Here is a 13000-nt window from a genome sequence, read left to right on the forward strand (position 1 = left end):
GACAGACAGACCTAACTCACTGCAGATTTCAACTGGAGAGGGGGGCGGTGCGTTCACGTGAAAGAGAATATCACCGCCGGTCAGATGGCCCATGTGAAGACATACGTAGAGAAAGTGGGTCACGTTAAATGTTGTGTTATATCATGAGAAAACGGATTTGATTCAATATGATTTTTTTCCCAATCACTTTACAAATAGTATGTTTTACTAAGACAGTGATGTCCTCCATTAAATCAGCTGAAATCAATATTTTTTCCAACAACAGCAGATCAGATAGAGAGCCCTTCAATAAGGTCCCCCATTACTATGTGTAAAATATGTATGGTAATGAATGGAGAAAGACAATTGTGCCATGAACTACACACATGATGTTTGTCATTTTAAAGGTGCACTATGTAGTTTTGGGGAAGAAATTGTAACCAGAAGAGAAAGATCTTAATTGATTTTTTTTTCATGCCTAAACAAACTGAGTAAACAAACTCAAACTGACCTTAAAGGACAACACAGTTCCATGCTGTTTCACTTTGTTTATATGTGGCGGACCCTGCCACCTTTCTAGCTTCAAACAGTGTTCCGGGAACCTTATTTTCCTCTGAGAAGAGCCTGTTTGGTCAGTTATGGAAGAAATACATATTTCTGAGTTTGCGAGTGACCTCATTAATATTGTAAATATTAAAATTCAGTGTTTTAGTTTCTTCTCTAAAACTACATAGTGCCCCTTTAAAGGATAGGCCTGTTTTTTTTTAACTTGAGAAAGTTGCGGTTGGTCATAAAACTAATGAAATATAAGACTGAAAATCCTTTATTTAGTTTATGTCTAGTTTGAATGATCTCCTCTTAGTTTGATAAAAGAGAGAAACTTGAATTCAGAGGGTGTGCAGGGAAAATAGACCTCTAGGTATATCATTTCTTGACATTTTGTGAGTTTATTTTGTTCATTTAGTACGTTAACAGCTGACATATATCTCCCAGCTGAAACTACGGGGGCTATCGGACTCTTGCCAGTACAAAATGACATTACGAGACAGGATGGGCAGTGGCTAGCTGGTTAGCATGCTTACTTGTAGTTTCTTCACACTCTGTTGACAAATTAAGTTCAATCTTTCCAGTGTTTTTAACTAAAATTCTGGCCATGTCTCACAAATTTCTCCTTTAATGCAACTTAATTTTACTGTTTTTGGTTCATTCTCGCGACTGTACGCCACCTGTCCGGCATCAAACAACAGGGAGCTGCAAGGGAACATGGTGGAGTGTGTAGCTGCTCAAAGGAAGAGTTGGTGGAGAGTAAAAAGGTGAGTGAATATTTGACCTACATTCATCAGTTGGCCAGAAGCATCCATATGAATGCTAATGTTGCTCCATGTCTGCTAGATGCATAAATAACCAACTGTTTGCTAAACATAGATTTAAAATAGAACTTGATACTGGACCCAAAGATGGCACCTATTCACTCCAATGACAATTTCTCACCTGGCGCATTCGCTGAAAAAGTATATTAACCTTGTTTGCAGTTCACAGTGTCCAGTCAACAGTTTTTCAGACATCTCTTTTATACTGCCGGTCTGTGGGGGAAATGCAGGGAAATTAAGCTTTGCAAACGTAGAAAGCAAGACTAAGCGTTGTCATTGTCGTATCCAGGTCTAAATAATACATTCATGTTGCTAACAAGTACACGTATCACTTAAAAGGTGATAATATGTCATTGTTGTCTCAACGGCTTGTTTGCGCTGCCCCCAAGTGGCCAAAAAAAGGTATTTTAGCTCTAATTTTCTAATATAATGACCTCCCAAATAGGTCTCCATTCCCACTACCAGGCCTTTAAGTAATGTCTAGATATTGGTACAGTTGCAACCTCCCTTGTTATTGGTAATCACAACAGCCTATCTATTAGTGGTTAAAAAATGGCAAAGACTTGGCTGAGATGAAGAAGGATTCCTTGTTGCTCAGCATTTGTGGCAGAAACTGAACTGATAACCGGAAAACCATGAATATATCCCACCTTCCCTTGCCAACACTGCGGGTCCACAGCACTGTATGGCTTTCAAATTAAAAAGCTCATTCATATCATCTAAACGTTATGCGCACTGAGCGTCATATCATAAAATGTAGAAGAAATGAGGGCAAAGACGAATCCAAACCAGAGAGGAAAAGCTCCAATGTTGCTAACGCAGCACAATTTTTCGAAAGACCAGACATTTCCTTTGCCATGCACCAGTGTTACTGCAATTACAGTAAACTGCTGGCTGAAAACGGGTCATCAACTTCCTCAGTTTAAATGTCTATTTTGCTTTAGATACCATGCGGTGATTAAGCCATGTAGCTAATGACAGTTTTTATATTTGCTGTTCTAAGCACTGAGTGCCAGTTATGATTTTCCCAGGAAGAAAAAAACTCCAGCCACACAGGAAGCGCTTTGTTTAATGTTTGCAGAGGCATCAATAGATGTTTGTTTGGGATAATTAAGAGAAGATAAGGGTGGTTCGTATAGCCACAATTAAAAAGACAAAGAACCAGAGCAGCTTGAACAGAAAAAACAAAGAAATAGAGACAAATTATTGGGAAAGGAATTCAAACGCGCTGTATGGCCACAAAACTGGATTAAACATCAACACTGAGATCTGCACTGACACGAGTAGTGATGTCAATGTGACTGGTTTCCTGTACACTGCTGGGTTTCACTTCTGTAATTGTGTGTGTTTTTTTATTAATATGGTGAAGCATCCCATGGCAATTATATTTCTACATGTCAGACAACTTTTACATGACTGATGTTAACTTAAACACAAGATAAACACCCCACAGCACTGCAGTTTAATGAAAGCTCAACTGAAGGCCTAGCAGCACTCTTGGTGTGTGATAATGTTTCTGTTAGAGCTTAGTTAAACAGCAAACATCTTTTTCTTTATGCTCTGATCAATACCAAACCACTGGTGTTTAGGGAGAGACTTTATTTTGTTCATTTATTGTACTAAGCATGAGTCTCCCAGCTGATATACGGGGCTTTTGTGGTACAGAATGGGCTGGGACTTAGAATAGATATAGACGTCTTCTTCACATTTTGTTGATGTTAGTTCAATCAGAACAGACTTCTTTATGAATGAATACATATTTATTGCAATGTGCACATCAGATGAGAACTATGAGTCTATGGCATTGTGACATCCATTATGTGTTAAGAGGGAGGGTGAAGCCATTGAGTAGTACAGGAAACCTCCGACGGAGGCCAGACACTGGTGGTGTTGAGGCGGTGAAGAGGGTGGCTTAAGATCTGGATGTGATGAGGTGGACTTGACACGATTTTGCACTGAAACGACAACTAAGATGAGAACAGATTTTAAAATTTGACGGCGACAACATGATTAGTTGATTTAAATGTGGCAAAATCTGTTTGGTTTAACTGAAGGAGTAAAAACCAATAGACAGCTGATTAAGAAGTGGGGAAAGAGAGAGTAACAGAGAGAGAGAGGGAGAGAGAGAGTTGTGAATGAATGAACAGAAGATAGTCTTCCTCATTGAACTTCATTTCATTTTTCGAGATGTTTAAGGAGCCACATACAGCATAGATGAAAAGAAAATCAGTTATCTTGCTGCAAAGCTAACCGAGCACAACAGCCATATGTAATAATCACATCTAAACCTACTGAGTCAACCCTGATCCTGGTCATACACAGATCATGCACTGTGTACAGTTCTGCAAACAGATGATTGCTGGGCAAACAAAAAACAAATTATGTTGCCTGATATTAAAGAGTCGTACACTTTACAGTTTACTGCATGTTTGAGGTCAAAGCTGAAAAATAAGAGAGAGAGAGAGAGAGAGAGAGAGAAAGGGACAGAGGAAGGATGTCCTTCCTGCTTTTGTATCTTGTGTTCTGCTGACAGAGGCTGGTTTCTAGAAGATGAGCCCCTCACAAGCCAGATTACTGACTAGCTGAGGGTCTTTTTTCCCCTTCGGTCACCAACCGCTGGAATGATCTTTTTCACAACCTCTGATCAAACATTTAACATCATCAAACTTTTGTTTATAATTGCAGAACATCACAGCAAAACGCATACATCTATCCATCATGAAAACATCCAGATAGAAAATGAAGAGCCGATGCTGCGTCACATCTGGCATATGACATTTGCAATTTATATTTTGCTTTCTGCCTTTTTATTTTATATTTATCGACACAACAACATTCATAGCCCTAAAATCAGGGATTGCAAAAATGTCTTTTTTCTGGCGTAAGATGTCGCTAACCTTTCCCGTCAATGACGTGTCCAGCATCACTGTCTGATGACGTTGCGTTAAAATGATGGTTCCCTGTTCCTCTGAATGTGATTCATTGTCTGTTTGGATCAGTGTCGCACCCAATGCAGCTGCATACTTGCACACAGGAGGACATGTTGGATACCACAAGTGAACCTTTCTGTTGAAAAGGAAAAGTATCCAGACTACAGATGGCCCAAGTCAGCACATACACATTAGAGGATTTATTTTTATGATATGAATGCTGACAGGGACAATCTAATGGGAAGTGTCCTTGCCAGTTTATGACAGGAAGGCCACAATCCAAACATCAAGCATTTAGGGCGTGAATCCTGGAACCGGCTGCAGCCACAACCAGAACCTAAGATAGCTACTTATCTCCAGTCCATAATTGAGGTAGTCTTAGATTTTATCCTCGCTGTCCTTTTAACTCTCAACTGCCTTCACTGCTCTGGAACCATTTCAGTCTTAAAATACAACACAAAGCAGCAGAGCGAGCAAGCAACGTCATCATATTCTGTCGCACATGATGACAAATTCCATAGGATGCTGTGTGTCGATTACAGTAAAAAGCCGTAGGCTGTTCCACAAGTGTTTCCACACAGCTCCAACACCCGCCCCCCTCCCCTAAAAACAGGAAGTCTTTCTAGTCAGGAGAAATATTGTCCAAGCACCTTACCTACCCTCTGGTTTCCTGAGAAAGCTGGGAGGAAACTGCCGAACCTCGTAAAAGTGGTGACCTAAGCACATATTTGTGCCTCTCCAGTGGGCCATGACCACATAGCCCCTACACTACCCCAGCTCTGCCTGCAGATACAGGGAAAGAACCAGGTCGGGGCAGCCCCCAGATTGACTTTGGAGACATCGGGGAATAGTCCAACTGTGTTTATTTAAGTCAGCAGAAAATACTCGTCATGCTGAATAAGAGAATTTAACATCAGTTGTACTCTCTCGGATGGATAAAAGCAGATTATTTGTCAGCCTCTCAATGCTGTCAAACCTCTGTGTCCCTGAATAATGATTCACCTGATCATGAATTATTAGCTGGCTTGATCACAATCCTAATAACTCCAGTCGACTTTAACAAATCACCACTGATTTCACCTCTCTACACAGAGAAGTGTTTTGTATTCCTCTTTTTTTCATACACACTGCACTCCCTCCTTTTGAAGAACAAAGTACTGCAGAGTCAGCAAAAGCCTCTCAGATCACATGACAGATCATTAGGTGCAACGGTTTAAAACTTCCTGTGCATTGTGCAAGGCTTGTTTTACTATATGAGTAAAAGGAAACAGTGTTGACATGTCAGAGAAAGAAATTGTGCATATAAGCTGTGTATATCGGTGTGTTCCTTCACCCTATACATGAGCGGTGTGTACTGAAAGCTTCTGTTATTGCTGTTATCTGTTCGATGTTGCCATCTTGTGGACAAAGAGGTGCACTTCAGTTCACGCTTGTTGGGAACCCTATCACCACAAATGACAGTCTTACAAAAATCTTTTATTTTGACAGTCACACAGAGTGTGTGTGTGTGTGAGGTTGAATTCTGCATCCATTCAGTTTCCCAATCTCAGACGGTGACCTAAATGCACCATGGACGTGTTTTGTCAATGTATTACAGCTGCCTCTTTAAATATTTGCTCTGCTTTTCCTGTAAACCTGTCTGATTGATTGCATAATCGGGGTACACACAAAAATCAACATGTTGTCTCCAAATAATACTTAAAATTTAAAACAAAACCAAATAAATGACAGTATAAACTCAACATTACAACATGTCAGCACCCAGTACCTCCAAACCCACTAAGACTCATATCTTGCACGACTTAATGCAAATTTTACACATGTATATACGAACAGTCTGTATGAGTGTCTGCATATCTCAGGAATTTTTGCACACTACACATATATATACTATGCATGCACCATCTACCGTATACAGCATTTCTATTTTATCTTATTTATTAGAGTATATTTGTATTTTATTCCACTTTATTTTTCTCCTAGTACGTTTTCTACTCTTGTGCTGCTACTTTTGTTGTTGTTGTTATCGTCTGCTTCCTCGTGTTGCTGTGTCAAAAGGGTACATCTTCTCTTGTCTATATTGCAGTGGCCATGGTTCACTATGACAACTATAGTTGTAGTTTAAGAATAGTTTCATCCGTTTTCTTAGAACAGTCGGTATAACAGTTTTGCAGAGACGATGAGAAGAAATGAATCATCACTTCAATCATCATCATATCATTATGTTCACGGAGAGCCTTTGCTCACACCAGAGAACAAAATAATAACGGCTGGATGAGTAAGATGTTAAAAATTTTGGAATTTCCGAGCACTGAATCAACATTGCTGTGCCTAAAATCCAACCTATTGACTGATGAGCACAACATGGTCCACTTGCAGTTTGATAATAATTGACAGAGAGGCAGCTTAAAAGACTGAGATCGGGGCAGACACACAACACCACTTGTCTCTTCTAAGGTCCATCATGAGGATTGAGGTTGCTCTCCAGCTGGGCTTCTGTGCCCTGTGTCTAACTTTGGTGCTTTTTGGAGAAGGAATGTATGTATATTTCCTATTTCATTTAAACAACAGCAAGGGTGTTGTTTTTATTCACTTACCACTGATTTTGTATGATACGAAGAGTTGCATTATTAAATAGGCCTATGTGTATTTCAGGGGAGCCGAACTTCCTGATCCACCAGCGGTAAATTGTGCTTGGGGCCAATGGTCAGCGTGGCGTCCATGTGATCCTTGCACAAACGCCCGAGTGAGTCACAGTTTAATTAATAATTTCAGTCAACGCCATTTACTGCAAAACTTTATTGTCAACTTAGTCTAATCATGATACCATACTAGCTAGAAATAGTTATCTCGGGAAAACAAAGTTCGTTATCTCGAGATCTCGAGGAAATTATCCCGTTATCTCGGGAAAACGGCAGTTGTTATTTCGAGATAATAATTCGAGATCTCGAGAAAACAAATGAAATTAACTCGTTATCACGGGAAAACGGAGGAAATAAAATGTGCATGGCCCTTTAGGGCTTCCGTAACATCTAGAAAAAAGAAGAAAAGGCCGACCTGCAGTAGGCTAACTGCACTCTGGCTAGTTATGGCTATCTGGTAACATAGCCTAAGCTAAGCTAATTTTTGGAAACTTAAGCTAACAGGAAAAAGTGGGTTAATCAATTTACTATATTGATGCTCTAAGTAGTAATTCAGGTTTTTCTATACCATGGACTACCATTAAATGGGCAGTAGCTAAATCTAATCTTAATGACATACAAAAGTAACACCAGATCCCGCTAAAAGGTAGCTAACCTTAGCTTACCAGAGTAGCAACAACTGTCATCTCCGCTCACTGCCTCTGATAGTACATTTGTCACATTATTTTAAATGAACATGAGGAATCAAACGCATTTTAGTGGATAAAGTCCAATATCTAAAAGTTCTTTTAACATTTTATGAAAGGTCAGACGATCATGATTTTTTTTTTTTACTAATATATCTGTGACACATTTTGAATTCGAACCCAGCTTTTAATTAACTTTACTCTTTGTTATTATTGTTGTATTCCTTTGTCAAAGAGTGTATATGCTTTAGATTGTGTTTTCATTTGTGACCCTCAGAGGCGTTCTCGAAGTGTAGAAGTTTTTGGCCAGTTTAATGGCCAGGCCTGCATCGACCCAATAGGGCAGAGCGTGTTCTGCCAAACGAATGCAACATGTGTGCGACCGCCTCCCCCTGTGTGCTCCGACTCCGAGTTCCAGTGCGAGTCAGGTAGTTTATTTTTTTAATTACCCTACAGCAAACTTTTCCCTTTATTATCTGAGGCCTTTTCAGTTTAACACCCATCTTTACACAGGTTCTTGCATCAAAAAGAGATTACAGTGCAACGGGGACTACGACTGTGAAGACGGATCTGATGAGGACTGTGAGCCTGAGCGAAAACCCTGTACTGTGCCAGTCCTGGATACCAATGAGCAAAGCAGGACAGCAGGATACGGGTAAAAAGGGATTTTTGTAATTAAAGATGAAATAATATGAAAGTAAAATGGAGGCTTTATGTTACAGTAGTCAAATCAGGATGGCACATCATCACTTTTATCACTTGACTATTACACTTAAGTTGTATGAACTAAAAAGTTTTAACAACTTGAAATTAATTGATCAATTTCTAGTCACTTAAAATACTCAAGTACTTTTCAAATCTTTGACTTTCGGCTAAATAGGCGTACTACTGTATATAGTCTTAAAAGTGTCCACTGTGTCCATGCACCAGAGTCAACATCTTGGGCTCAGCCCCTCGAATGAACCCCTTCTACAATGATTACTTCAACGGGATGTGCGACCGTGTTAGAAATCCGAACACTGGGAGCACGGAGAGGATCCCCTGGAACGTCGGTGTGTTCAGATACGAGGTTAGCCAGAACCTTTTGTCCTATTTTAACCAGAGGTTTCTAAAAAAATCATCCCTTAACACTTTGGCTTCATGCCTTTCCAGACTCGTGTGGAAGAAACCACTTCCAGAGAAATCTATGAAGACACACACAGCCTCCTGAGGGAAATATTGAAAGAGATGACTTTTAAAGTCGACGCCGGACTTTCCTTCAAATTTAGTAAAACTGAGGAATCCATGTCTGAGAAGACTGCGTCTACGGAAGTAGGGCTTAATTATGAGAAGAAAACAATGATTAAGGAGTTCTCAGAGTACACCACCATCAAGGTAAATGTCAACCAATGACAAGTAATTCACATTGCAATTTATACATAGATCGTGGCTCACACAGCAAGATTAACTTAACTCAAAATAACCAAACTGTGTAACCAATACTGTCTCAAAATATAGAAATCTTTTGAGTGTTACTTCTCTCCTGCACACTCAGAACAAGAGCTTTATGCGGGTGAAGGGCAGAGTGGAGCTGAGCACCTACAGACTGCGCTCCCGTGACCTCCAAGTGGCTGGGGAATTTCTAGAGCACATCAAGTCTTTGCCTCTGCAGTATGAGAAGGGTATTTATTTTGCCTTCCTGGAGGACTACGGTACACACTACACCAGAAACGGGTTGTCTGGCGGCGAATACGAGTTGATCTACGTTCTCAACCAGGACACCATCAAACAGAAAAGTACGCGTACCCCAGCAAGAGCGTCTTTCCAAAAATCGTTTCTTGTCATCCGCAAAAGTTTTCATTCACTCACCTTCTGTTCTTCACGATTCTTGCAGATATCACAGAGAGACAGGTTCAAGAATGCGTCAAAATAGGCATCACAGTAAATTTTGGTGATGATGGAAACGCACACTACAAACCTGAAAACTGTGATGATGTAACAAAAAAATCCACTGGTAAGCTTTGACTGTCTCACCTGATCACACTTCTTGGATTTAAGTATAGGCACAAGTCTATCTTAATACAATAGTCTCATAACAATCACTCCTCTTCCCCATACTGGCCATGAAACAATTCCTTCATAGCATGACTACTTTGTAGGACATTGACCACAGTCACACGGCAGCCATTTTCCTCAAGCTTGAATGCTCGGATAATGTTATGCTTCTGTGTTGCCGGTTGCAGATCATATAAACATTGGGAATCTGACACATTTTTTATCATTTCATCACTTACCGGTTGAGTAGCAACTGAAAAGTTATTGAACTTTGAAAATCTGGAGGGAAATTTGACCATATTTTGAAGTAAAACTACATATTTGATAACATATTAGCTAGCGTTAGCATTTAACCAATTCTGTTGTCTAACAGAAGATAATGGGTCATCAATTGTATTGCTTTAACTTGAAAAATGGCCTGATGTCCCTCTGGATTTTCCCTATCTGTTGTCTTTTTAATTGCTGATCAATCTGGAGGGGTTACACGACTGTATTAGAATAGACATGTAAAAATCTGAACCTAACCTTGTCTTACAAGGACATTTTGCACAGATACTGTGTGATGAGTATAAATGAATGTATCTATTGAGAAGTCTCTAAAACTTTACAACTTGTTGCAACACAGATCAACACGAAGGAAAAGCAGTGGTGGACAAGGTGATGACGTCAGTCAGAGGAGGTACTCTAGAAAGTGCCGCTACTATGAGGGCAAAATTAAATACTGAAGGAGTGATGGACATTGCTACGTATCAGAACTGGGCCCGGACCATCGCTGACGCCCCCGCACTGATTAAAAGTGAGGTAGGATTTGAACGGAGAAGCTGTGACAACATAATTAAAGGCGTTGCACTGTGATGTTTTTCGGAAGGATGGAAATGCCAAACTCTCTGTCGGTGGTCGACTTTGGTCCAGACTTGAATATTTTTAAAATGTTTTAACACCTTTTTTGTAGAGATGTTCATGGTGTCCAGAGGATTCTTACTGACTTTACTGATCCTGTGACCTTTATTCTAGTGCCACCAGCAGGTCAAAGCTTTCACTTAAACTTATATCTCAAGATCTACTTGATTAATTAGCACAAATTCGGACATTCACAGCTCCCACACGATACACCTTAATGACTCTAGTGATCTTTGGAATTTTCTTCTAGTCTAATTATGAGGTTGACATTTGATGTTTTTAGTGGTTTTAATTTGAAGGATTATTCAATATTTTACCAAATGGGACTACCTGCAAAACTAATGACATTCCCACTGGCCTTTGTTTGAGTTTACTGCTAGTTATCAAATGTTAGCATGCTAACATGCTCATTAAAAAGGGTTAACAAGGTAAAAAATTGCTAAATATCAGCACATTAGCATATGTATAGACATGCCAGTGTTAGTTTTGTAGCACTGCTGTGCCTACGTACAGCCTCACAGAACCGCTACCATGCCTGTCGACTCTTCATACTTCATACTCCAGACAAACAGGGGGCAGCATATCACCGTCGTATTAGATGATACTGTACCAGGGGGAGTGTTGTTGAAGTTTACAATTGGACTCTTACGTCTTAAGATGAAAACTAGCTAGTAGCTAGCTGGTTAGCATGTTAATTTCAATAGATATCTCTTCAACACAATACAAAGACGCCAAAACTATTATTTTCTCCACATTCTGGTTTAATTTTGGTAAAAGCTAAAGCTAAATGAAAAATGCTGTGACATAATTCTTCTGTCATCATATTCCAGAAAGTGAAACGTTGTACATATTCTGTTGTTTCTGACAGCCACAGCCCATCTATACTCTAATTCCACTGGCGATGCCAGACGCTAACGCCAGGATAGCTAACCTGAAGCAGGCCACAGCAGACTATGTGGCAGAGTATAACTTGTGCAAGTGTAAGCCATGTCACAACGGAGGCACGCTCACCCTGCTGGATGGAGAGTGTATCTGCATGTGTCCTCACCTGTTTGAAGGCCTGGGCTGCCAGAATTTGAAGGGTGACAAAGCAAGACCCGGAGGTAAGATTGACAGCGGGGTGTAAGATAAATCGCAACATCCACAACAAGGCCAAAGCTCATTTTTCTCCAATGTGTCAATTTGGACAATGTTTTGCAGCTACGAGACCGACTGTTAACCAGGAAGGTAACTGGTCATGCTGGTCTGGATGGTCCAGCTGTGTGGGAGGGAAACACACCAGGACACGCGGCTGTAACACAGACGGGCTTGTTGGGGCCGCGTGCAGAGGCAGCACGACAAGTGAAGAATACTGCTAGGCAGATAAATGATCATTCAACTAACAACCTGTATCTAACGAACAACCTAAGCGCTAAAAATAAAAATACAAAGATTTAAAGTCATGCACATATTTGGTCTTACATGCCTAGTTAGGAGAGCAGAGCCATCTTGAGGTTAATAATGGATAATGCACTTTTTTTGTGAGTAGATAGATTATTTTGGGTACATTTTTGTGATTTGAATATGTGGAATTGGAGTATAAAGTATCAATTGTATCATAGATTTAGTAGAAAGCCATTTCTGTGAGAGTTAAAGGAGCCGTTGTACCAAAGCACACAAGTCTTCAACAAGTGAAACAAGTATCAAACATAGCATGTCTGTAACTTTAATAAAGATGTGGTGCCACGGTCCCCCACCGTTCGCTTTGCTGACCTAAGTATCTGATCCCTGCATGTTGTTTTCATTTCCATCGTGATACAGTACATCTTATTAAAAGCAGCTTCTCAAAACCGTTTCCAGTCAAAAGTCTGTGTTGTCTTTCACAGCCCGCAGCACCTTGGACCGAATAAAAGAGCACGACCTATTTAATCATTAATCAGTCTTACTTTTCTATCCAAAAGAACTTTGGCTTTTCGTCTACAAACAACACTCGCTCTCCACTTTAGTTCGCTTAAAATAGTGTTGTGCCGAAGTATGTATTAATGGGCAAATAACTCATCTTTAAAAGCACGGACACATTCCAGCTGGCTGTGCTGTGCAAATGAGAACCAGATGAGTGGAAGCAGGATGGAGAGAGACCTGACAGAGGACAGCTAGAGATTAAGGTGTTGGACATAAACACGGCATAAAGGAAGGCGTTATATATGCATTCTAGTTTTCTCTGTTGACGTTTACAGTTCCTGAGACCTCAGGTTTGACATGTGCATTAACTCATAACTTTTAGGTTCAGTTTTCTGTTGAAGATGCTTCAGTAAATGTAGAACTCTCCAACTCAAGTGGGAACAAAAGCAGCAGCGATATATACGGTGTTTTTTTTTCACACTGGAGACGAGGTTGTCCATCAATACCAATGCAGAAAGAATTCATAAAAAATACAAACTATGCACATCTGCTTCCAATAAACTGTAGTTGTTTGACGG

The 13000-nt window shown here is 40.1% G+C and overlaps 1 protein-coding gene across 1 annotated transcript; it reads left to right on the forward strand.

Annotated features, from left to right (window-relative positions):
* Window positions 1-6661: 6661 nt before the first annotated feature.
* Window positions 6662-12375, forward strand: c9 (complement component 9). Its single transcript, XM_073478292.1, has 11 exons — window positions 6662-6817; window positions 6935-7025; window positions 7885-8035; window positions 8121-8262; window positions 8538-8676; window positions 8760-8981; window positions 9142-9382; window positions 9481-9600; window positions 10267-10442; window positions 11410-11644; window positions 11742-12375. Exons 1-11 carry the CDS (start codon window positions 6744-6746, stop codon window positions 11897-11899), a joined length of 1749 nt encoding a protein of 582 aa, XP_073334393.1. The 5' UTR covers window positions 6662-6743; the 3' UTR covers window positions 11900-12375.
* The last annotated feature ends 625 nt before the right edge of the window (window positions 12376-13000 follow it).

The sequence above is a fragment of the Pagrus major genome, chromosome 12 (genome assembly GCF_040436345.1).
Source record: "Pagrus major chromosome 12, Pma_NU_1.0".
Classification (NCBI taxonomy): domain Eukaryota; kingdom Metazoa; phylum Chordata; class Actinopteri; order Spariformes; family Sparidae; genus Pagrus; species Pagrus major.

Bases quoted from the DNA above. Each gene is read 5' to 3' on its own strand.
- c9 (XM_073478292.1), top strand. From the start codon at position 6,744: ATGAGGATTGAGGTTGCTCTCCAGCTGGGCTTCTGTGCCCTGTGTCTA. The intron at 8,677-8,759 runs GTTAGCCAGAAC...ATGCCTTTCCAG, and splicing joins TCGGTGTGTTCAGATACGAG to ACTCGTGTGGAAGAAACCAC. The intron at 10,443-11,409 runs GTAGGATTTGAA...TGTTTCTGACAG, and splicing joins CCGCACTGATTAAAAGTGAG to CCACAGCCCATCTATACTCT.